The 26,819-nt window shown below is 39.9% G+C and overlaps 1 protein-coding gene and 1 non-coding gene across 6 annotated transcripts in view; both read right to left on the bottom strand.

The window, feature by feature from the left end:
• LOC134853971 (protein unc-13 homolog B-like) overlaps positions 1–26,819 on the bottom strand; it is a 116,153-nt gene that overhangs the window by 63,668 nt on the left and 25,666 nt on the right. For all 5 annotated transcript variants that reach the window (XR_010164386.1, XR_010164387.1, XM_063869993.1 and 2 more), the window contains exons 6-12: positions 16,108–17,046; positions 14,789–15,100; positions 13,906–14,089; positions 13,310–13,518; positions 11,226–11,412; positions 6,834–7,210; positions 4,587–4,774 (exon numbers count right to left, since the gene is read on the bottom strand). Coding sequence is in view for 3 of the 5 variants with exons in the window: in XM_063869993.1 (XP_063726063.1) it covers positions 4,587–4,774; positions 6,834–7,210; positions 11,226–11,412; positions 13,310–13,518; positions 13,906–14,089; positions 14,789–15,100; positions 16,108–17,046 (2,396 nt within the window). In the remaining 2 variants the exon portion in view is untranslated. The remainder of the gene's footprint in view (positions 1–4,586; positions 4,775–6,833; positions 7,211–11,225; positions 11,413–13,309; positions 13,519–13,905; positions 14,090–14,788; positions 15,101–16,107; positions 17,047–26,819) is intronic.
• On the bottom strand, positions 12,565–12,646 carry Trnas-uga (transfer RNA serine (anticodon UGA)). Its single transcript has one exon. It is a non-coding gene; the product is annotated as a tRNA-Ser (tRNA).

Here is a 26,819-nt window from a genome sequence, read left to right as displayed (position 1 = left end):
CAGTTCCATACAAAACAGTCCAATACAAAACAGTCCGAAAAAACATAGCAAAGTTCAAAAAAAACAGTCCCATACAAAACAGTCCCAAAAATAGTCCAAAAAATAGTCCAAAAAACAGCCCCATTGATCGAAGTGATAATTGTTCTAGAAGCTGATAAGTAAATTTATCTCATATTAAACACATTTTGATTCCAACTAATCCGGATAACAATAGGTAGTATAGTAGAGAAATTAGAACAACCTAGATAACAGCAGCGGCCACTCAATAAAAGCAATAATCTTCGAAACATTAAAGTTAACGCAATTTAAGAAAGTGGACTCTTTTTTTAATCTATGCAAAAAGAGACAGGTTGTTCAATCTGTTTCATTTGCAAACACTTGACAACACTCAATAGAAACGAAATTCACTATCTATCGATGGAAATCATACTTACAAACAAAAATTCTGAGTTACTGATTTTTGAAGGGTATGCTTATATTAAACACAGAACACTGGCAGACAACTCCCTTTCCTGGCGCTGATCGAGCAGCAGTATCCGATGTAACACCGCGACAGACTATTTTCGCAGCCCAACGTGATGTGAACCGAGAAACAGCTGTTCATTTACCTAGTTATTCTGCTAATCAGCAAGCTGTAAATAGAGTTCGACGCGAAAAAAGACCAAAGATGGCAGAGCCAACATCGCTGACTGGCTTTGAACTACCACTGGCTCTACAGAAAACCCACGACGATGGAGAGCAGTTCCTTCTTAACGATTCTGGTCCCCAAGATGAAAATCGGGTTATTGTGTTCGCCACGTTACCTGGATTAGACTTACTATCTTTATCGGATGATTGGTTCTGTGATGGAACGTTTTCGACTGCTCCCAATGTTTTCTATCAGATTTTTACTATACACGCTTCTGTTGAAGGATGCCTTATTCCTATTGTTTACGCTCTGCTACCCGACAAAAAGGAATCAACTTATTGTCGCCTTCTCAGTATTCTTAAAGTTGATTCCCCAAAACGCGTCACAATTGATTTTGAAGTAGCTGTGCGAAACTCAATAATAGCTACCCATCAGAGTGCTCAAATTCAGTTTTGTTTTTTCCATATGAGTCAAAGTGTCTGGCGACATGTTCAGTCGTCAGGCAATACTCACAATTACAACAATGACCTTAATTTTCGCGAACTTATTCGAATGCTTCTCGCAACAGCATTTCTGCCCGTAGAGGACGTCCCCACAGCTTTCGAGCTTCTGCAAGGTATGGCATCTGAAGAAAGTCAACCGATTTTCAATTATTTCGAGGACACATAAATTGGTAGACTGACTTCTCAAGGACGACAGAAGCCCAGATTTGATATGGAGCAATGGAGTTGCCATCAAAGAGTAAAAAACGACCATAAATTATAATCAGATTTTTCTTTTCTATTTAATTTTCACATTTATTCCATATTGCCAAGCAATAAAATTTTTTCCAAGTTAATTAATTTCCTTGATTTTTCAAAATTGAGCTAGAGTCGATTTGAAACCGGCAAAATAATGAATACATACAAGGTGTTGATTTTTCTTTTCCCTCCGCCCAACCCTCTAAGGTTGAACCCTTTGTTGTACCCTAGATATACCCGTTATCATATTTACCCGAATTTCAACTTTTTTCGGAAAATTGGAAAATTTTTTGTACCGCCGGAGATTCGATCCTTTGATCTCTAGAGTTTGAGACCAACGCTTTAACCACTATACCACGAGTCCTTTGCTTTTCATCCGAATTATTGTTCCAAATTTGGCTCTTTGATCTTTAATTGCCCCTGTTTGAGTTTTCAAAGCGTAGATCAATTCTGTCGGCGCCAAAAGATCAAGGTCATGAAATTCAACTGGTTTTGGACTGTTTTGTATGGGACAGTTTTTAGAACCTTTTTTTGATGTTTCGGACTCTTTTGTATGGGACTGTTTTGTATGGGACTGTTTTGTATATGCACCGGGAAAATGGTATACAGTAGTCAGCAGACAGTTGGCTTAGGGTCGCCGGCAAAAATTCAGCAGACAGATGGCTAAATGTCAACGCACATGCTTTGTTACAGGCAATTCAGACTTATGTTGAAACGTACCACTAAAAGTAACACTTTTAGGAGCGACTGAGGATGGAAAACAAAAGTTGAATTGTACTATCAAAATGCCTTCTCATCTCAAACAAAAGTTGAATCGTCCTATCAAAATGCCTTCTCATCTCAAACAAAAGTTTCATCGTACTATCAAAATGCCTTCCAAACGAATATTGAATCGTACTATCAAAATGCTTTCAAACAAAAGTTGAATCGTACTATCAAAATGTCTTCTCATCTCAAACAAAAGTTTCATCGTACTATCAAAAAGCCTTCCAAACGAATATTGAATCGTACTATCAAAATGCTTTCAAACAAAAGTTGAATCGTACTATCAAAATGTCTTCTCATCTCAAACAAAAGTTTCATCGTACTATCAAAATGCCTTCCAAACGAATATTGAATCGTACTATCAAAATGCTTTCAAACAAAAGTTGAATCGTACTATCAAAATGCCTTCTCACCTCAAACAAAAGTTTCATCGTAATATCAAAATGCCTTCCAAACGAATATAGAATCGTACTATCAAAATGCTTTCAAACAAAAGTTGAATCGTACTATCAAAATGTCTTCTCTTGCAAATACAGGACCTCTTTCACTTAGGTGCGAACAAACTTTTGATGATTGACCAAACACAGCAAAAAACCTTAAGGCATCAAAAAAGGCTGATTGGTTTGTCTACCCTTAAGCTCTATGAATTTCTTCATACCATGATTGACTCTTTTTTGATAGAATTGGATTCTTAACTAAACTTATTTCATTCAGACTTCTAAACTCGTTTATGAAAAACAACTTTCCGCTAGTTTGTGCTCGTTATTTGAACTTTTCTTTAAAGCTTCTGATTCGTTAGCTGAAATAAAATATGAGGTTAAAATAAAGTCAAACCGCCAAAATAAAAATAGAGCGCGAATGAAACATATGAACAAAAATCCAACTCCGAACCTTAAAATCACTCACGTTTTTTGGCACCATTTGCGCTTTTGATTTTAAGTTGCCTAAATTAGCAAGTGAATTTGAATTGAATTTAAGTGAATTGAAATGAACTTGAACGAATTTGTAGACCAGATTAGATGTGAAGCCGTCAAAAACAATTTCAAAGGTTTTCCTGAAAAAAATTACACGTCTTAAATAAGTAATAAACCATTTCAAATTATTCACTATATTCGTCAATTAGATAATATAGTTTTTGAAACAGGAGAATGCGTCTCCATTTATTGCCCCAACTTACTGCTCATCCAACTGAGCTTCGGAAGCTTTTATGGAACAGCCTCAAAAGCAATATGCGGAGTTTTCCATCTATTTCAGCAAAAACAGTAGGCAGATTAATGTATGTTTTACTGAGACAACGTTGTCCAAAAAAACTGAAGCAGTAGAACATAGCTAATCGAAAATTGGAAAAGAGTAATGAAACTAAGTAAACATAGAAAAACCTTGTTTGACGTTGAAAAAATCTCAACTTTCGAAATTCAAAGAAAAAAATCAAAGCCCTTTAAGCTCTTTGAATTTTTAAAACGATTTGTGATTGGCGCTTTTTTGATAGCATTCACCCAACTTGAGAAAAATAGATCAATAAATAAAATTTTTATTCCGCTGGAAATCTAAAAATTAAATTCCACTTTCGATACTAGAAACCGTTCACATTGTTTTTTCGCGCCAATTCCACGTTCGTCTAGACAATGCTTAAATCTGCTGCTTTATGTTTATTTTTTCCAATATTTTCTTTTATGTTTTCAGATTTATATATTTTTCCTTGTCTTTGAAGATCACAAATTTGTCTTTCATTTGATAAAACGGGCAGTGCTGTGTAACCAAATTGGGTTCATTAACTGTCCCCTCACTGTTTTTGGTGCTTCATATTTAAATTCTCTTTATCTGCAAATTTACATTAACAATGAGAAATAAATTCTTTCTTTCTTTCTTTCGAGAGTGCTATTTACGCCTTTTTCAGCATATGAACTTCAATTGAACTCAAAAACTGCAGATATACCTAAGTGCAATCATAAATGCATCAAAATGTATGAATGCACATCTGTAGTTATTAGAACATTTTCAGACTTTTTCCTGAAAAAAAAACACCAAGGCCTATATAAGAGTCGTCACTACGTTCATTACTCTTAACAAGTTAAGTGTAAATTATAGCCAATAAAGCCGAGCAAGGTAAAACGATTGAACCAAAAACAGTTGAGCCAAGATTTTAAGTTTCAGCAAACACAAGGCCTGAAATTTTACGAGAAATTAAGAACAAACTCGAAAGCAAATAAGCTCACAGCAAAAAAAAAACACAAATCGTTTCACTAAATCTTCTCCACATTGATCAAGTCGAAATTTGCACGTATGGTCTCGCATAAATGATACAGGCCGTTATGAACTTATATTAAGCGGATAGAGCGCAATAATTACACCCGGAAATAGAAAAAAAGCAATAACCCATACGTGTGTTGCTTTCTTCTTCCGTCATCAGGCGTAACATTCAGCTCGGAAAAAATTTTTAAAACTCGCTGTACCTCGCTGTCGTCGAAACTATCAGTGATTTTCTTGTACGCTGTCAGCCACCTGGCCTTGGCTCTATCTCTGTCCAGATGGGTCGCCTTTCTCTCCCCATGTGTAGTCCCGCCAATCACATCACCACTCTCCTCCAGCTGCAGATGATCAGATGGATCCTTCGTTTCACGCTCAAAATTCTCCACACGATCTGAACGTCAAACGAACTTGACCACTTCAAAATAATACTCATTTTTTGTTCCGACCACTGACAGTAGGGAAGAGGGTTGCGTAGCAGTTAGTAGACAACCACGTATCAATACCCGTCAGTAAGAAGGCAAATACTACAATAACCAATCAGAATCGAGAATCAAATAAAAAATTATTTATTTTCTGCGTTTTTCTTATCTCGATTCTGATTGGCTAGCATAAAATTTTCTATTGACTGACAAGCATGAATACGTGGTTGCCAGCTTACAGACCACGCGCCAGATAGAAGTTTTGTTTTCGAAAGTTTTAGTTATATACCCCTTTTCACGCAAAATCAGTTACCACAAATATTTAACAGAATGGGTCGATTGAAAATTTTCACAAAAACGAAAAACATTAGAATTTTTTTCCAATTATAGTCTAATCTCGAGCGAATCAGTGCGATAGAAAAAGACAGCCAACAGAAGATTGGAAAAGCGCAAAAGAACAAGAAACCGAAAAAAAATTGATTGAAAATTTTTGAACACTTACGAAAAAAATTAGATCAAATGGAAAAACACTTTGACCTTCAAAGCAAAATTAGGATTGACATTTTATGATGAACTAGATCGAATTTAAAAAAACTGAATCAATGGGTAAATATTTTTTCCACTGGGAAACCTAACATTTTAAATCCAATTTTGACTTGAATTCGTTCACATTTTTCGCGCCATTTCCCCTTTAGTAATCTGAGAGCGCAATTTACCTAACTTTTAGTTGATAAATATGAATTGAACTCTAAAAATAAATTTTCACCTAAGTGCATTCATAAATAAATTAAGATGTATTGGAAATCTGTTAATGAACAAAAGTTTATTTTGTAGAATTCACTTTTGTAGTTTATTAGAGCATTTTCATACTTTTTCCTGAAATCAAACAAAAATCGGGGCGCACGCCAGTTATGAGTCTAGATCATTGCTAAGTGACGCAAGCCAATTATGACGCATTAGCAGTACCAGTCAGTTTGAAAAAAAAATTACCAACTAACATGCCTCATTTTATAAAGCGGACGCATTTAAACTAGGATACGAAAAAGTTCATTTAGAACATCCTTTTATTTTGTTGCGGGTCTCTCTGCCTAGCTCTACGCTACAGATTCATGGGACCTTGAAGCTAATTAGCTATTAGTAATATAATAGTCTGTGTTGAAATCCTTAGCAATAGCTGGTTATTGATCTTCTGCACATACTGCAATAAATGAACACTTTCAAAATGAACACCAATATTTTCGACTTAGGTTTGAAAAAAAAGAGAGTTCATACTATCACACAAGCTTTGCTTGCATAATTAAAACTGACGAAGTTAAAAATGGCCTTTTTGGTTGATGTCGCTTGTCAAACAAACAAAACTTCCCCAAGCTGAGCGTCATACATTTTTCTGAACAAACAATTAACTCAGCCGATTCTAATTTTTTTGTTGTTTCGCTCCAGAACAAAACAGTATGTATTCACGAAAACTGCCAATAACTCACAAAAAGAATTCAAAGTTTTAAAATATCACCAATTTTCGGCACTGTTGGACACATATTCAGTTTCCGCACCGTTCAGCACCCCCAAAAAATTATCAAGACCTATTTAAGCGAAAATCACGTCATTTTAAACACTTAATCAGCGAATTACAATGTGTAAAAACAATTGACATTTTTTTTGTTTTATTCAGTTTGAAAGAAAACTGTCAATTAAGGCCTCTGATATTTTTTTTTCAGCATTCTTTCAATTCCTCTCATCACACTGCGCACAAAAAGAAACAGTTTTTCAATATAATAATAACAAGTATTCATTTACAATTAAGTTTTTTGGGTTTTTCTGTTATAAGGCCCAAAACTGCTCGTTTTAAAATTTGAAGAAAAAAAATGATCAAATTGCTCAAATCTGATTGGTTGAAATAATTTCTAGGGGTAAAAAAAATAGACTTTTCATTATAAAAGAGAAGCTCAAATAAAAGTTTGGTAACTATGGACCGTATAACAGAACACGTAACGTTTTTCCACGTTTTTTTTTTCATAATTCCAATTAGTTTACCTTGTTCTAAGTCTGAATCTCTCGATAGCTCCTTTGACTCGTTTCGTGTCCAGCTCTCGCTTTCCGAGAACTCCTCTCGGAATTTTTGCTCTTCGTCGTAATAAGATCTACTTTGATTAGGATACACATCTTGTTGATTCTGCCCTTGTTGATTGTACTCATCATTATTAGCCAACGCAGCTCGATGCTTGAGCAGTAGTTTCTCGTTGAGCGTTTCTGTGCCGAAGTCATCCTCGAGTTGACTTTCTCTGCTTTTCTGTTGTGGCTGTCCTGGTCTGTAAATTGCTGAATTCGCTGGTCGTAAATCGTAATCGAAGTTGTTCTTGTTGCGGTTTGGTTCGTATCTTTCGTTCAAAATTTGACTGCCAGTTACAGAGCTAAAAAAAAAACATACCTTTTATTTTCACTAATTGAAAAACAAAGCAACAGTTATTTGTAGGGTTCAAATGTCTAATGATGATTGAAAATCACGGCTACAACCCTGAATATGGACGATTGAAGAAAAGGAAGAAAACCAATGATCGAATTAATTATTCTTATCAAAAACTTTTCCTTATCAGGTAAAAGATAGCCAACAAACAGTTGGAAAAAGTCAATGGACTCAGGTAAAACAGAACAAAACTGCTCATATATGAGGCCAAAGCACATCCTGAATGTTCCGACTGCACTTTAAGGCCATTAAAAAAATGGGTTAAAAATTGACGAAACAATCAACAAAAAAAGCTTCATTTTCTTTTACAACCCCCCTCCCGGACGCAAGCTTGGTCAAGTTAACAATTTTCAAACCCCTATATCTTAACGAAAAATGGTCAGGGTGATTTTTTCCACTAAAGCTCCAGGCAACAAAACTTTCAAATGTTATAAAAGTTTCTTTCAAAAACGCTTGGTTAAAAAGTCGCAAACTGACTGAATAAAAAACCACTCCAAGCATGAATAATCCGCTTTTTCTTCGAAAGTCGAAACCAATAAATATTGTAACTTGAAAAACTTTCGAAACTCGGAGGAAAAAAATATGACCTTGAAGCTCTCAAAATTCAAAATACTTAATGGTCAACACAGTCCAAAAGAGAAAACTGGATCAATCTGTAATTCCGCTGCAAAACCTATAACCCAAAATCAAATTTCGAACATCTTTTCTCGCAACATTTCCGCTTTGTTAATTGGAGAGCTTATTTTGCCTTCTTTTTAGATAATGACTTTGAATTGAGTTTAAAATAAATCACATGTTAAACTGCAAAAGATCAAATTTGGCCTGCAGAAAAACATATAATCACCACGACCTATATAAGTAGGTGGCGTCCCTCATGCTTGAAGGACCGAATGCTTGGAATTAATTTTAGCTTACTTTCAGCCAATCAGAATTGAGTATTCAAGATCTCAAAGTAAATCACGAAAATCTCAAAGGAAGAAAATAAATCCAGGCCAATAGTGTTAATATTGACCGATTAGATAATAAGCAGATGAGTTTTCAAGACTGAGAAAATCTTATGATTTTGACCTCATTAATCTTGATGATTATCTGAATAGCATTGCGGTTGTAACCCGCAACTTGTAATATTTTTGATTATTTTGCACTGATTTAATACATTTTCTGTTAATTTGACTTCAATTTTGTGAGAAAGGTATTTAGCCAATAGAAACGCTTAGCGATTTTGATTGGTTGAAATTTTTCAAGCAGTCGGTCCTTCAAGCATGAGAATCCTCCCCATATAAGTATCTTTACTGGGTTCATTGACACTTACTAATCTTATACTTCAATTCGGGCCTATTACAACAGGCCAACGGGACTTCAAGCCGAAATTTACACTTTACCACTTTGAATTTTCAGCACTTAAATAAGTATTTTCCAAAACTTGGGCAAGTTTAGTAAATAATAAGCGCTCATAACAATGCACCACTTAAGAGCGGCATCAGATGGTTAGATCAGCCGGATTTTGAAATGCATAAATTATACACATGAAAAACTTTTTATATTGCTTAACATCATTTCGACGCTCAAAAATTATGAAAACATCCAATAACTTGTTCAGAAAGCTCATGAAATTGAGAAATTCTTCAAAATACTTTTCAAATTAATCAAATTTCATCACATTTTCACAATATGTTCGATTTGAAGTCCCTAGTTTTACGGTTCGGCTTGAAGTCCCGTCGGTTTCATGTCCGCCACCCCTTCAATTCAAGGTCTTCACACGTCAGGGTATAAAATCAGTCATTTCTTTCAGATTTGTAGAAACAATCAAATATTGTCGATTAAATTCCTCTTGGACCGGAAACTAATATTTGGAAAATAAAACATAACTTATTACACAAGTATGTCAATCTAGACTATCCAAATAATCAGTTCAATGAGCGCAATTTTTGCCACATAATATTCCGTTCCAAAATATTTACATTGGGGATCAAAGTGTGGGAAACTATGTGACGCTTTCATTAATGAATTTATATTTGTTTGACAAACCAAAATTGTTCGTTTAATTAATTGCTGCGTGAAGTATTTTAAATTAACAGTATTTTACTATTTTACGTACATACACTTTATTTATCTCTAATTTAGTATGAAAAAAGTGTTTCGTTTTAAAGGGTGGAGCAATTATGATGTTGTCGAAGAAGTTAATGTGGCGGAATCTATACATGCGGATAAACAAGTTTGAAAATGGTGATAATCAGTGGTGATAAAGAGAGGGTGGGTGAAATCTGTCTTTAAATATGTAAATTTCCCCTCGTCTCGTAGTCAAAAAAGCATTTCTTCAGACGAGATTAAGAAAACAATGTTGATTGGACCTCATCGTGCCAGTCGGTCGAAAATGCAATATCATTGTTGCAAAGTAAAGTGTCTTTGGCCGCTGTAGCCGGATTGGTACACCAAAAAAACTTTTTTGGTTAAAATTTTCCAAAAAAGGCTGTGGGGCAGAAGTTTTCCACAAAATAGAGTCTTTAGGCTGTTTCAGAAGAGCTCAGAAAAACAATGTGTGAAAAAGTCAAAAATTTAAAAATGTCCCCTCGCTAAAAATTTAGCTCCGCGCCTGGCTAGTTAAACATTGCTGCAAGTCAGACGAACATATAAACACAGAGGCAAAGGACGTAGAGATTGATAGTCTGTCACACTAACCACTCATAAAACTTAATAAGCACCAAACACTAGCTACAAATAGAGCAGAAAACAGGTGCTATGCAATTTCCAATTTTACAGTGAAATTTCCAAACAAATGAATACTTTTAATGAACCATTTTATTTGAGAGTTAGGTTAGAAAAAAGAAGGTTTGTAATAATACATTAAGCTGATCGCAAGAAAAAAAAGCCAACACACAGTTGGAAAAAAGTCAATGAACGCAAGAAAACAGACTTATTTTTTCGAAAAATCTTAAAATTCGAATTTCAAAAAACAAATAGATGGCCTTAAAGCCCTTTGAGTTTCAAGAAAACTTTAGGATTGACATTTCTTAGCTAAAATTAATTGAATTTGAAAAACTGAATCGATAGATATTTTTTTTTGTTCGAGAGCAAATCTGAAAATTAAATTCTACTTTCGAAACTAGAATTTGGTCTCGTTTCTTTGTGACTTTACCCTTTTGCTGTTCAATAGGGGAGTTTGCCTTTCTTTTAAGAAAAAAATGGACATAACTTAAGAAGAAATCAAACGTCAAACATCGAAAATTAAATTTGAGCTTAAATAAATTTAAAAGACTTTTCCTTCAAACAAAAACAAATGATCGCGACCTAAATAAGAGTCTGAACTACATTGATCCACTCTTAAAGACCGAGCCAGACTTGAAACATTTTCTGAATTATCCAGAAAAACAGGGTTTCCAATTATTTTTTTTTCCAAATTTCGCATTGCACGAATCTTTTTAGAATTGCACGGAAACCAATTGTACAGCAAGACATTATTTGGATCTCTTTAACTATCCCCCATTTTGCAAAGGGGGAGATTCATTTCTAGGTAAAAAAATTCTCATGTGCTTAACCGAAGTTTTTTATTGAGTTGGGGAGATTCGTAACAAGGTACCCGATGGGGGAAAATAGTTAAAGAGATCCTCTATCTTAACGGCAAGACTGTCTATTACTGAAAACTGGTGAACATCTTGATACGACCGCCACTGAAGTTATCAATTTTCAATTAAATTGAAGGCTCCCATACAGTAACACGCCCGAGTATATTCACAATTGAATCTGCGATATTTACTTTCAGACATTTTTTATTAGTATATTTTTGGATCAACTTAACAACCTTCTTCCTATGGTATCAACTAAAGAATTTCCTCAAAATTATCTAGTAAATTAGCATAGCTTGTATTGAGAATTCGAATTTTGCTGCACTCTGATTGGTCCAAAAATCTACCATTTTGGTCTACTGAACAATCTGCCCCTTTCATGTGATGGATAGTACCAACCTAGCCTCTCCTGGACTGTCGTTGAGGAAATCATCCCCGCTCATGAGGCCTCTGTCAACGTAGTGTCTACTGCCTTGACCGTGGCCGACAGCGACAGGGGGTGACATTGACCTCTCGGCTGCCGCCACCGCCACTCCCGACTGGGAAAGTGATCCTACTGGGAAGTCTAGTTGGTGCTGGTGATGGCCTGAAATATTAACTTAGTTGGCAACTTGGGTCTTTTCTGTTACACGGTCCATAAAATATTTTTTCACCGATTTTGAAAGAAAAATTGATTATGATGCTCGAATCTGATTTGTTGAAATTAATATCAGCGAAAAGATATATAAGCGTGTTTAATAAAATCAGAAGCTCAATCAACAGTTCGATATTTTGTGCCGTATAACAGAAACGAGACCCGGCAACTTTGCGATGATCCATCGCATGTCCGAGCCCACTCTGCAGATAACTGCACCAAATTATTCGAACTTGTCGTTTAGCAGTGCGCACCGCTGTAGCTTTACAGAACCTCCAATTTTAAAACATCAAATAGGAAGAAAAAACAAGGGTACAAATGTGATAGAGGGTCCCAAATCATACTAATTTCGAGCAAATACAAAATAAACTTACTTTTCTATAAATCTAAGGTATACTCAAAATTATTTCCCACAAAACCCATATTTTCTCCCCCCTAAATCAACGGGGGCGGGGATTGTACGGTTGATCCGTAATTAATTAATCAATATGCGCCGGTCGATCGTTTCAAACTTTTTCTCAAGCGTAATTAACCTGCCGCATTTGCGTTCACTTATTCCATACTTTAATTTTCATCATTAAAGGTACTAAATTGAAACATTTTGAAGCATTCTTTTTACATTAGGGACCTGGTTAGTTTCTTAGGACCCCGACCCCTCTAACTTGTACCAAAGCGGCGTTATAACAGCAGGAGCAGTGTGTTCAGAACGAAAATTTTACTTAAGCTAAACAACAAACTTTCATGCTCTTTTCAGTTTCCCCCACAATTCAACTATTTTCTAAGTTGTCTTATGTGCTATTATGGCTAAATGCGTGATGTTGCGATGTTTTGAAGCAGTTTATAAGTCATTTTAAATACTTTCATATATCAATTTCAGAAAAAATCAAAGGGGGCAACTGGAAAAGAGCCAAATTTCATTACATTACGACAACGTACGTAAAAAAAATTTTCAAAACTGAACCGTAAATGTGTGTGGGGGGAGGAAACAATTCACTTTGATTGGTATTTTTTAAGAGATGGAAAAAGGAAGAAAAATGTCTAAGATCGGATCCATACATAGGATATGAAAAAATTATTTACGTCGCAGCGAAAAAATTAAAACTTCGCTGCGAGCAGGGTTCGAACCTACGCGGGAAGATCCCATTGGATTTCAAGTCCAACGCCTTAACCACTCGGCCATCGCAGCTTCTATACTGAGCTCAGCGTGTACATAAAGACCAATAACAAGTCTGATAATCCACATTTTGGTGATATAGTATAAACTGAAGGTACTGAACGGACTACGGCTCTTTTCTCTTTTCCACTAACCCCCACCCCACACATTTAAAGTTTTCCATTTTCTAATTGTTTCATGTGTTATTGTGGCTCAGCGCGTGATGTTACGAAGTAAAGTATGAAGAACAAATGTGTTCAACAATAGCTATAGTTTGTTCACCTTGCAAAATTTCTTTATGACCACGTATGTGTGGTGGGGGGGGGGGGGGAGTGTAAAAGAGCCACGAATTCGGCAAGCAGTAACATTGTGGAGGCGCTAAATACATGCACACAGTCAAACGGCGGTGTATCGACTATCATAAAGCTCGACTAGCATAATCGTTTTAAAACTAAAAAATCGTACCGATGACAACGCATTTCTGTATACAATATGCATTCCAAACGTTCGGTCAGCAAAAAAATGGAGGTCGGAAAATAGTACCAAAGGGGAGACCCTTTGTGCGGCTATGGGGTCAAATCGCATGGGGGTGGTCATATGGCTCTCCTAAATATTTCCAAAACATACCAATTAACTCATGAGATAATCCTTATGGGCCATAATGCAAATTTCCTAATACGATCATTGAAAACTGACCTTTCGCAAGGCCGCCTGCTCCAGTTGATTTCAAGTTCGCATAATCCCGACTGAGGTCAAAGTCTGCCAACTGACCCCCCGAGGAGGTGTCCACGTGTAACTGCTCACTAAACGGCACTGCAACTCCCCCTGCTGCTTGATGGTGATGAAGATGAAGGTTGCCAATATCTGTTTTGTGAACTACAGGGTCTTGTTGGTCGTCTTCGTAACTTAAAAAAATGGAGAGCATCTAAATTCAACTATCGTCATGTATCAAAAAAAAGTAAGGACCAAAAAGAGTTGAGTAGTTGTGGTTTTTCACTAAGCATGTAAACGTTTATTACATAGAGAAGGCTGACCGACATGACATCGATTTGAGATGCTATAAAAAACCAACTAGAGATACCATTTTCTTTTGAATCCAATCCAATATACCTTTGAAAAAGCTCTTATGGACAAGGCAGCCTAGATGAAAAATTAGCGTGAACAAAATTTTATATAAAATAAGTGAATTTCACATCGTTAAAAAATACTAGCATATCGTGGAAGAATTCCACATATCTCAAATTGAATTCATAGTGACCTTAATTGGAAAACTCTTTTTAAAATCGTAGTACCTTAGCATGTAGTTCTCGTACATGACAGTTGAGTCGTCTAGACTGTAGGGTGCCTCCTGGAGAATGGGTTCCCCGTTTTCATCATACGCGAACTCGCCCGGGTAGTACTCCCCTCCCTCCTCGTACTCGTCATAGTACAGGTTCTCGTACATCTCAGTGTCTTCGTACCCCTCCAGCTGCTCATCTACAAAACATCATCTTCAATCTTATCTGACCTTGAATGCTTCGTTCGCGATAGCTCAAACGGCTGATTCTCAGGTTATTTGTTATTATAATTAGGAAAAAGATTTATCTTGGTTTCGACAGAGCGGGTAAGAATATTCCCGGAATATTAACAAGTATTTATCTGAATCTGAATTGGTTGATCTTAATCGATTGTCCAGACCTCGGCACAAGTTTGATAGTTGGGTCCCCTTCATTTTAGATGTGTCCTTGAAGAAATCTTTTTAGGTCTCGAATTTTTCTAAGCGAACCATGTTTTCTTGTTTACATTTGTTTACTTGGGTAGGACCCATCTTTCATACTTGCTTAGTCTTGGAATCCAACTATCATACTTGGACCCAGACATCTAAAACTATAGATCAATCCTCGCGGTAGCACCGGATTGGGAGATCGTCAAGCAGACATGCTAACTGTTCGAGCCAAATCTCCAATAAAGCTGAGAAAAAGTGACATTTCATTAAGAACAATCAAGCAAGTGGAAAGTCAGTCAATGCACGCCATTTACGGTTAAAGATACTCATATTACAAAATGAATCAACTTGTCTTTGCAACCCTGGCAAACGCATTAACTTAATTAAATTTCAATTTATTTTACTAATTGAATTTATGGTTCACAACGACCATTAATTATGGACTCGTAGGGAGGATGTTTCTTTGTCACCTTCGATTGGGATGAAGTTTCCCTCTTCGTCATAGTAGCCAGGTGTGGCAGTCTCGAAAAACTCCTCCCCTTCCATTTCTTCCGGATGTGGATGTGCTCCATCAACGCCTTGGAACCTGTCCGCTGCTCGACTCTCGTACAGTGCCTCGACATTTTCGTAGTTGCCTTCGTCGTACTCTTCACCGTCCGGAGGGTGCACTGGATTTCCAAACTCATCCAGGGGCACGTCGGGGTAGTGCCCCGTCTGGCCGTAGTCCATATTTGGATCCCCTGGCACAGGATGTGCCCCATACATGTAATCTTCATTGGCACCTTAATTGCGAGAAACAAACATAGCCACAGACAGATGGGAAAGAGTCAATGAACGCAAGTAAACAGAAAAAAATACTGACTTGTTTTTTTGAAAAAATCTTTAAAGCTCTCTGAAACAATTTATGAATGCCACTTTGTGCCTAATTCACCTAACAAAAAATTCACCTAATTAGGGAAAAATGGATCTATAAGTAAAATTTTAATTTCGCTGGGAAATCTGAAAATTAAATTCCACTTTCGAAACTAAGGTCGATCACGTTTTTCGTGACCTTTACACTTTTGCTGTTCGAAAGTGGAGTTTGCCCTCCTTTTAACAATGGAATGAACTGAACATGAAATTAAATCAAAAGTCAAACCGCAAAAAAAAATTAAATTTGAGCCTGAACAAATTTTAAGACTTCCTGAAAAAAAATCATCTCGACCTAAGAAGAGTCTGAACTACGTCTTAATAACTTGAATGGTAAAATTGTTTCTGACCATTTTCCAAATTCGAGGTTTCGAAGGAAAATAAAATATCACCTTAGCCCTTAAGAACTTTATGAATCTTTTCTGCTCGACAACTTTGAGATAAACATAACCGCATAAGCAAAAATTTAATCGATCGTTGAAATTAAAATCCAATTTTGAAAAAAATCATGCGCCATTTGCTATCTTATCAGAGAGCTTAAATTGCCTTCAACTTAGCATATAAATTTCAATGTAACATAAAAGGTACCAAGAGCGCAGATAACTAATAGGACCTATAAATTGAGCAAAAACCACACGTCCTAATTAGGGTAATTCATTTCATTCACCGAGACTTTAAAAACCTAAAAATGACTTGAATTTTTCAATATACGATGTCAAAAATATTGACGCACAAAATCAATGCACTAGAAAGTATACGAAAATGACTATGCGAAAATCTGCCAAAATTGTTCCAAGAGTAATCACGAGACATGTATCTTGAGACGCTTATAAAATAATTGCTACTATTTTTCCAATAATGCCTTGGAAGGACAACTAACCGGCATAAAAATAGTCCTCTGGTCCGTATCCCTCGGGATACCATTCTTCTCCATCATAGTACTCATCTCCCCCTGTTGCATCCCCTATCAACTCATCTTCCCCCATTTGCTCCGCCCCCATGAACCCCACACTCGGGTCCCCCACCTCACATCCGGGAAGCATCGAACCATCATCTGCTACTCTCGTAAAAGTTCCTGAAGTTGTCGGAACCTCCGCAACACCACCGACAGAAACTCGCAGAGCGCTCGGATCATTCGGAAGTTGTCGGCGTCTATTTGCAGCATCGCGATCAGCTTCCAAACCCGATCGATCTGAGAGATACGCTTCGGATTCCGAGATCTGACTGACGTCTGGAAGCTTCCGCCTTCCGGCAGCCGAGCTCTGAGGAGTCGTTCCTTCCGGAAAATTAGGGTGAGGAGGTTGTTCTTGGTTCAGAGCCATCATGTGATCTTCGGGGTAGTATCCATTTTCAAGGAAAAACTCCTCTTCGTCGTAGTCATAGTAGTCAAAATCGGGATCGTACTCGTCGTAATAATAGTATTGCGGATCTTCAAAATTCCCTCCTTCGTGGTAGTACGAGTCACTGATGTACCCATCAGGGTATATAGTACCCTGTCCATAAGGTCTAGATCCCTGCTGATACCTTTCATAATCCGCGTCAACACCACCGGTCCCTCCCCCCATTGACTCATTAGGGTAGTACTCATCACCACCATACTCATAATAACCTGGTCTCACTCCGCGGTCATTGGCATAGTGCGGTTGGTAGTAGGGTGGTTGTTGGTCAGAGGACGGGGGTAAGTGGGCATCTGTGGGGTTGAATTGGGCCCTGTGTCGGGGGTGATATTGGCTCACTGATTCATTCGGGTGGGGGTGATTCACTCCGCCCACTATGTCACTTGTGTAGTCGCTGTCTTCCGACAATTGACTGTGATTGGCTGAAAAGATCAATCGATAAGTGTACTATAATACGTTAGTTCGAGCCATTTAATTATACTAGACTAATAAGCATATGGCGCCAAAGGGGGTTGAGAAATTAGACGGTAAGCAAATTAGACGGAGGCACTTAAAAGGAAATAAGACGATCTTGCAAAACTGAAATTGTGAGAAAATAGACGAAAGTCTAAGAGATTAAAATTCTTTGCAGACAAATTGCGTGAGAAAAATAATATTGTTTACAGACAACAGTTAAATTTCGGCCAAAATCTTAATACCGATGAAGGTTATAGATTAAAAAAAGATTAAAAAAACCAAAATTGGTTGTCATGATCGCTGTGTTATCTCCAAATTATTCGAAAATCAGGCAACCACGGTCACGAACCCGACCTAATGTACAACGACGAAGAAAATTTTCGCCAAAAATTCTGACCGAAATCCAGTTTGATCCGACAAAACCGGTGGAAATGATTTACGACGAGCAAATTAAACTGAACTCGGAAATCGAAAATCCACCGGGGTATCACAAAATTAGCAGCGGGCTACTAAAAAAAAACGAAATCGATTTTTGCCGAAAATTCCGAGAATTTTACAGAATGTGAAGATAGATGGTATGTGGAGTAAAACGAGCGACAATCAAGATTTTAGGTTACATTTTGTCGGATTAGTGATTTTTTGTTCGCTTAAACACCTACAATTTTTGCAAAAAAAGCCAAAAATTGAAGATTTGGTCAATTATGTCGAAAAAACTTGGATCCAAAAACTTGGAGTTTTTATGTGGAACGTTTATGATAGACCACGATATCTCCGAACAACAAATGCCAGCGAATCATGACATGCTTCCTGGAAAAGAAAAATTGGAAGAAGTTATGGAAGAATTGAATAACAAAAAAAATCACAAAAAACGTATACTCAAAATTTTCGACAGGTGACCCTCCACAGAAAAAAAAAGTGTCGTTTGCTCAATGCCCAAATCCAGCGATTGAAAAACAATTATGAGGAGAATATTATCAGTTTGGACATTTATTGGAACAATATAGGCGTTATTTGCCGAAATTTGTTTTAAAAAAAGGAACGTAAACTTTTCATGTCTATTATGCATAATTTATTAAATTCAGAACTATCGTGTAATATTCGGATTTGACGTTTTATGTTCATTTAAATTAATTGTTTTGATAGGTATTGTCATTTTATGTTCTTTTTGTATTTGTATACCTTGACTTTTAATTTTGTTGGCCCTTTCCTTTTCATAGCAGCGACGTCTTAAATGCCAGATCTGTAAGAAAAATTCGTCTATTTTCGTTTTTGTAAGATCCGTCCAATTTGCTTATCGTCTAATTTCCTAGGCCCCGGCACCAAACTATCAGATAACTTAAAGAATTTGTCCTTGTTCAACTACTAAACTGGTGAAATTGACTTTCGCCAGGTTTCATAAGTCTTGTTCATTGAGTTAAAACCATCGTAATTTTTTATTCGGAACACTGGAATTTAGAACGGACTGAGCGATAAAAGTTATACTGAAACAGTTCTGTCGAAATAAGTACTTTTAAATATCTCGTGAGAAGTCACGGCATTAATAGGCTAAATTGTAGCGTTGCAATAATTCGAAAAGCTGGTGAATTTTTTTTTGCAGAATGGATTACGCAGCCTAATGCTTAATATTTTGGCTCTATTGGTAAGCGAGCAAGCGAGCTTTGAAGCGCCGTTCCGGAAAACAAAACAAGCTTGACATGTGTTCAGTGTTCAACAGAAGTTACAACCCGTTGAATACGTGCTCGCTCACTTTTTTGTGTTTGTATGAGACTTGCAGACTGAACTTCTGATCGACTTATGAAGCGCTCATATTGAATTAAAGGAGAAATTCCATTGCTTTAGCATAAATTCTAAATAATAAACAAAAATAATGAACGCAAGAAAACAGAAAAAAACACTGACTTTTTTGAAAATTTTAGATGTTTCTTTCATACATTTTCGGCACCAAATTTTGCAATGAAAATTGTATCTAAATAGGACAATAGCTCTTTCTACAAAAAAAATAAAGCTTCACTTCGCAAACACGAGCAAAAAATGGAAATTGGTAGCTTTCTAATAGCAAGAAATCTGAAAGCTTTCAAATAGCGAAAAAACCCAAATAGCCAACAGACAGTTGCAAAAGAGTCAAGGAACGCAAGTAAATAATCAACTTATTTGATATGGATGCCCTTTTAGCTCTTTAAATTTCTAGAACAATTTATGATTACCACTTTTTTATAACATTAACCCAACTTGAGAAAACTAGATAAACAGGTTTTTTCGCTATATTTTTTATTTCGCAAGAAAATCTAAAAATTATGTTAACATATTATGTATTAATATGTATGAATGCATATCTGCAGTTATAAAAGCAATTTAAGATTTTTTCCTGGAAAAAAAAACAAAAATACCAAAACCTATATAAGAGTCTTCACTACGTTCCTTTCTCTTAATAATGATAAACATATTTTAACACAGAGGTGAAGCTTCGCTTCGCAAACAATTGCAAGAACAAGACAATGAGCAGCTCTATAAAATGCAAAAAAAAGAAATAAGCCTTGAAATAATCTTTAGACTGTTTCAGGAAAGCTCAGAAAATCAAATTAGTTGATGTAAAAAAGGTTAACACAATTTTAAAAAGACACCCACGCTGAAAAAAATTAGATCCGAGCCTGGCTAGTTAAATATTGGTGCAAGTCAGATGAACATTTAAGCATAGGCGAAGCTATACTTCGCAAACAGTAGCGAGAACACTACAAAAAGCAGCTCTATAAAGTGGTATAATATTAATTAGAAATTCGATTTAACAAAAACTCTACTACCTCTAAGATTCGAAACTGCTACATAGAAACTAAGAAGCTCACACACTAACCAGTCAGCCAAGGAAGCTTAATAGGCAGCAAACACGCCACAAACTAAGCAGAGAACAGATGCAATACAATTTTAAAAAGTACAGTGAAATTTCCAAATAAGCTACAACTTTTAGTGAACACATTTATTTGCGAGTTAGGTTAGAAACAACAGTAGGTTCGTAATAATACACTAAGCTGATCGCAAGTGTAATTAAAGTAAGGCTGACGCTGAGTAAAAAAAAATCATATCGGTAACGTTGAAGCAAATTGCCAACCCTCGCACCTAATTTGTTTGCACCCGCGCCTTCTTCTTTATCTTGGGCCTTACTTGGTGTTCGATTGCATCAATTATGTCGTACCGGTTCCACCTTGAGGAAGCGGATGGCACATCGACTCTTCCAATAGTGACCGAAAGGGGATTGAGCCCTCGCCGCGCGTATAAAATACCCTCAGTGGCATAATGTCATTTGATTAATTCATTACTTTCAGATATCTGTTCCTGTATGAATTATTGAGCGATTAGAAGAATCTTTCACGGAGGGAGTCTTGGGTTAGCTGCTTTTACTGATTCTCTGATTTGACTTGACGAAAGGGAGTCCTAATATTTTAATTACTCTTGAAGAAGTGTTATGAGTGAGCCATATATTTGTTTACTGGCACAAAATGATTTTATGAAAACTTATGTTATGTGACATCTGCTAACTAACTGATTCAGCATAAAATAACATGACGCCAATTAAGGGACCTCAAAACATCTCAAGAAATTTCTCTCCTGGCTGCCGATGTTATATACTGCAATTTTAAAATGATTATACAGATCTTTCTAAAATCAAATACAATTCATTTAATATTAACTCTGAGCGTCTGATAAGTGTATCAAAATTAGTCTTCAAAAACTGAAGATCTGAGTAAAATTTATTTAATTTATTTTGAACCACCACATCGATTCATCATCATTAATTATGATGATCCAGCATTAGTAAATTATCAATCATGAATTATGGCGGAAAATGACATTAAAGAAAAAATGGCATTAAAGATATTGAAAACTGACTGTTCTCTCAGTTTATCAAGGCCACGTCCTACTTTAGGCAGCGTTATTTTCCATATACTTTTATAAGTCACTGCTGTTTTATGCCGTTCAGGCTGCGATAGCAATCATAATGGAACCGATTTTAACAGATAGTGTTTCTATGATCCGACTTGTGATGTTTCTATGGCCTGTAGCATTGATTATAGTGCAGGGTCGGCGTCTCTTATTTGCGTCCCTGCAGGGTCGGCGTACTCCTTTACTTACTTATGGTATATGGGAAATTTAGAACATAAAATGATCCATGGAGTATGTTTAATTCCTACGTATGATGAAGTTTTAGTTACTTGGACCAGCGCTTTCACTCTGTTTATTACTTCTTATTGTGTTTCGTGATCGAAAAATGTCTTTCTTTTCATAGCTTGATAGCTTTTTTGTAAGCCTCATTTTCTTTTTTTTTCTTCGTGTTTTCAAGTGTTGGCCTTAGACTAAACTTTATTGGGACCATTCCATTTATAGCCCAAAGGCTGTACTTTTGTGGCTGTTTTTCTCGCGCTGGTATAGGGTGAACGCGGACGTCATCGCTGAATCTAAGTTGGCCGTAAAATCGATCTCTGGCATCAGCTGCTGCCTTGGAGGCAAGGAGATCACGTACACGTCGTGCCTTCAGAAGCCAATGGCAACATTGGCGACAGAATATCTCCAATCCAGGATCCACCCAGATGGGGTCAACGAACATTCCGGGACGTTTTTTGGGCTAGGGGATGGCCGAAGCCAGCGACGCTACCCCTCACCTTACTGATCATCCTATTGATCATGGCTGGCATAGAAACAAACCCGGGACCCACCAAATGCGGTTCCTGTGCGAAGAACTTGGGAAGATCAAGCAGTGTCTGGTGCCACAGATGGGTGCATCTCAAGTGCTCAGGACTTCCTGATACCTCGCAACACAACAGGGACTTTGTGTGTCCCAAATGTAGGGAGTCCTACAATGTCGCTGACACACCGCAAGAGGAGGTACAGCCGGTGCCGAGCCCCGACCCATCAGAACCCATTCCGACGACCATCGAGGAACCGCCACCCACTGTCCACACACAAACAGAGGCAAACACCTCGATGAACCAACAGAGGAAGATAGCCCAAATCAACTGCAACGGTTTGATGGCGCGCATGACGGAGCTGAAGAACTGGATCCACCGCCACAAACCCCTCGCTATCCTCCTCCAAGAGACGCTGCTGAAGGAAGGCCAATCCGTCACACCTAGCGGGTACTGCGAAGCGGGTAGGAAGGACGGCAAACCCTACCCCCAGTCAACCCACAGCAACGTAAGACGTACGTGAAACCCAGGGGAGGCGTCCTGACCTGGATCCGACTGGACACCCCTTACACCCACCTCCCCATCCAGTCGGCCAACGAGTGGGTCGACATCTGCGCCATTACCTTGAGAGACAGAGAGGAGACCACGCTTGTCAACATCTACTGGACACCTAATAACTCCAGAGCGAACCCGGAGGACCCCAGCTTCCTCCGTGATCTCCCCACCGGGCGCAACACGGTGATCGCAGGAGATTTCAACGCCCACTCATCCTGGGATTCCTGCCAAAGCGAAGACCAACGTGACCGTGAGGTAGAAGACTGGATCTTGGGCTCAAATATCCACTGTGTCAATGACTGCAACACCCACACGAGAACAAACCCGGCTACTGGAGGTCACTCATCCCCCGACCTCACCATCTGCTCCGGAGACATAGCAGAGGACATCCGGACCAGCTGGAAGACAGGCGAGGATGTCGGGTCCGACTACCTGCCGATTATCTGGGACCTCCCGCACAAACGGGCTAGACCACAGCCAAAGAGGTGCTACAAGAAGGCAGACTCAAATGCCTTCCGGGACGCCCTCAGCACCATGAAGCCCGAAGGAAAAAGCCTGGAAGAAGAGAATAGCAACTTCCTGAAGTCGGTCCTTCGTGCTGCCAAACTTGCCATCCCGAAAGGGGCACGGAAAGGCCGTAACAGGCCATTCTGGAGCGACGCCTGCAAGAAAGCAAAAACAGAAAGAGAGAAGGCCAGAAAAGATGCTGAAACTAGCCCGACGATCGAGAACATCCAGTCCTATAAAGAGAAGCGGGCGCAAGCTGACAGCACCATCAAGAAAGAGAAGCAGCGGTTCTGGGACTCTAAGTGCAACGAGATGAGCCTGGACACCGACCTATTTCGGACTCTCAAGAACTTCAGTGGAGATGGTGGCCAACAGAAAGATTCAGCTACCATCAAACGCTCTGGTGATGCCGGCCAACCACTCCGGGACGCTGTCACAGATCGACAGAAGGCGGACCTGTTCTGCCAGATCTATGCAAAAGTCTCTAGAGTGGAACACAGCCGCGAGGACCTTCCGACAACCAGACAAGCTCGGACAATCCTCAAGCAGGAATGCGGTTGCAACAAAGAGAACGCCTGCAGCGCCTTCAGCCTCAGGCAGCTGAGATGTGGCCTCAGAAACCTGAAGAACAGGAAGAGCCCGGGACATGACGAGATCAGCAACGAAATGCTGAAACATCTTCCCCCAGCCGCAGAGGAAACCCTCCTCCATCTGATAAACCACTCCTGGGACTCTGGCAACACTCCCCACGGTTGGAGAAGGGCGATCATCATACCCATCTTCAAAGGGAAAGGGAAGGCCAAGGAGAAACCCAGCAGCTACCGACCAGTCGCACTCACCAGCTGCACCGCGAAGCTGGCGGAACGTCTCGTCGCCACCCGCCTCGTCTACCACCTGGAGTCGAAGAAGAAACTGGCCCCTTGCCAAGCTGGCTTTCGTAGAGGCAGAAGCACCGAAGAACAGCTAGCGAGAGTGACCCAAGATATCTTCGACGGCCTAGAGGCCAAGGAACCTCGCCGTGCCGCCCTCGTCTTGCTAGACTTCAGCCGTGCCTACGACAAGACGTGGAAGGCAGCCCTCTACATGAAGCTGAAGGACCTAGAGGTGCCGACGTGCATGATCCGCTGGATCAAAGGCTTCCTAGCCGACAGACGAGCTAGGGTGCGCTGGAATGACACCCTCAGCAAGGAGCGTGTCTTCAGGGAGGGACTACCACAAGGGTCCGTCCTGGCACCAGCGCTGTGGCTTTGTTATTGCAACGACATCTGGCAGACAGTCCATGACAGAGCCCCGGACTGTGGCCTCAGCCTCTTTGCCGATGACACTGCACTGATTGCCTCCGACCGAGAGCTTAAGAAATGCGCCACCAAGCTTCAACCGGCCCTAGACGCGGTCACGGAGTGGTGCTCCCGCTGGAAAGTCCAGCTTGCAGAGTACGAGGACGCGGCCGAAAGCAAGTGCTGCTACACTGTGTTCACGCTAGATCCAATAAGACCAAGCTCTCTCTCACCCTCGCCGATCACCCAGTGAAGTTCGAGAAAACTCCTACTTTCCTGGTGCTGAAACTGGACTGCCAGCTGACATTTGCCGCACACGCTGAAGATGTCAAGAAACGGATGGCAAAGAGACGCAACGGCCTTGCCGCCATAGCTAGACGGTCTGTCGGGACCTCCCAACACAACCTCAGAGCAGCCTATATCGCCACCACCCGCGCGGTCGCGGACTACTCTTCTGCAGTCTGGATGAACCATGCCCAGCCATCGACCCGTAAGGCCGTAGAAGCTGCTCAAAACAAGTGTGCGAGAGTAATAACAGGCTGCCTCGGACTCACCAACGAGAAAGCCCTCCTCGCCTGCGCCGACCTCCCGCCTCTCCGCCATGTCGCTCAAGAGAGGGCGTCGGTGCTCCGCGAGCGTCTACTCCGCATCCCCGACGACGTCCCAGCGCACAAGACTTCCAAAGCCTGGGTGCAACCAAGACTAAAAAGCCGGACCCATGAATCCTGGAAGAGGAACAACGACCACGAGCTAGATGACACCGACATCCAGAGGACACACCGAGGCTGCTGGAGGAGAATCGCGACAGAGATGGACTGTATCGCCGAGCTGGACAGCTTCCCCAGCGAACAGATTAGTTGCCAAATTGCTCCTTGGACACTGTACCAACCGGAGACCTCCTTCCGCCTTGACTTGGCAGACAGAGACATCAAGAAGGAGAAGTGCGACTCCCAAGTCTCCATCACCAATGACCAAGGATGACATAGAGATCTGGACAGACGGATCGGTGCAGGAAGGTAACCAAAATGGAGGAGGAGCAGCTATTATCACCACCAAGCTTACGAGTACGACCCTAAAGTCTGCAGCCGGTGCTGTGGCGTCCTCCTATGAAGCAGAGATGGAGGCCATCAAAATAGCCCTGGAGTATGTGAGTACCCTCGGCCAGGAACACGGCACCAGCGTCAGAATCATGACTGATTCCCTCCTCGCTCAGCAAACTAGCGACAGGCCCAGAGGGCCAGGACACCAACTGCGGCATCACCATATGGAAGGCGGTTGAGAAGATTGGGCGTTGCACTTTCGTCTGGGTCCCCGCACACTGCGGACTCGAAGGGAACGAGTGCGCAGACGTAGCAGCCGGAGAGGCAACTCACCTCGCCCAGGATATACGCCCACTGACACTCAACACGGCCAAAGCCGTCATCAAGAAAGAGCGAAGACTAAAGGACAAGAGGTACCTCTAAAACTGGGCAACTACCATGAAAAACCGCCCGAAGAAGTTCCTCAACAGATGGGAAGAGGTCACGTGGAACCAACTACGAACAGGCCACTCCTCACTATCCAGAGCTGACCTGGCCAGATTTGGGGCCATCGAAGACCCCGGCTGCCTGGACTGTGGAGAGCCAGACACCGTAAACCATATATTCAGCTGCCAACGAGGCGCCCACATACGACACGAACTGACCGGACGAGATGACGACATGGAAAGCCTATTCAACAACCCCGGATACCTGTTCACATACCTCAGAAGGATGGGACGTGCCCATATCAGTGCGGAGCCTTGACCAGGGCCTCCTGAAGCAAGAAGAAGAAGCTGCTGCCTTTGGTTTAGTTCGCGCCAGTTCTTCTGGGAAGAGCTGATCAAGATCGTATCCTTCACCATCATCATTATCTGGTGCAGCTTCCACTGGGTTATTGGTTTGCTCATGGTCAGTCAGGCGTTCTTTCCATCCTCTAGAGGTAGAGCTAGTGGATCTGGGCCCGGCTGAGAGTCATGTGGTTGTACTGCTAGTCGTAGCAGTGATGGTGGTAATGGCGCAATAATTGATGCGAGACCAGCTGTTGCTGGTGCAGGTACTGCTGGTGCTGGGGGCCCACATATCGGAGTCGATAGCAGAACTATTGCAGGCGCGTTTAGTGTCGTTTAATCAAAAAATCCTGGCTAACTTCGGTATTTGCCCAGCAAAGGATCGATCACGAAAAACCAACACGAATTAAATAACTGTAGTCATTTCGTTAAGAACACTTAAACGCTAAGTATTGGGAACTTAAGTATTGGGAACTTATTTTTGGGACTGGTTGGGGTTAAAATTGAATTCAAACAATGGAAAACTACTTTCTAGTAAGTTCAAAACAATAAAAAAAAGAGACTGGTATTGACTTCATTGCCGTACCGCCACCCAAATTGAAACCAAATATTCTGACCATTTGTTCATGGCGATGAATTTTTTTCCGGAATAAATTTATCGAACACGCCCCCTCGCCCAATCGTTCATTGAGGTTCCTAGAATTGCGTGAAAAAACCCATCCCACGCTACAGAACTTACCAGTCTTCGGTAGTAACGAAAACAGAACTTTAACACAGAGGCGAAGTTCCACTTCGCATACACAAGCAAAAATATGACCGATAACGCTACTGGGAAAAGCTGAATGGGTAAAACTATGAGTCTATATAATTTCTTAAGTGACGCTTGCCAATTATGAGTCTACATAAATGCTAAGTGA

The sequence above is a fragment of the Symsagittifera roscoffensis genome, chromosome 9 (assembly GCF_963678635.1).
Source record: "Symsagittifera roscoffensis chromosome 9, txSymRosc1.1, whole genome shotgun sequence".
NCBI classification, from domain to species: Eukaryota; Metazoa; Xenacoelomorpha; order Acoela; family Convolutidae; genus Symsagittifera; species Symsagittifera roscoffensis.
The sequence above is the reverse complement of the archived record's forward strand: the minus strand, read 5'-3'. Positions and strand labels throughout refer to the sequence as shown.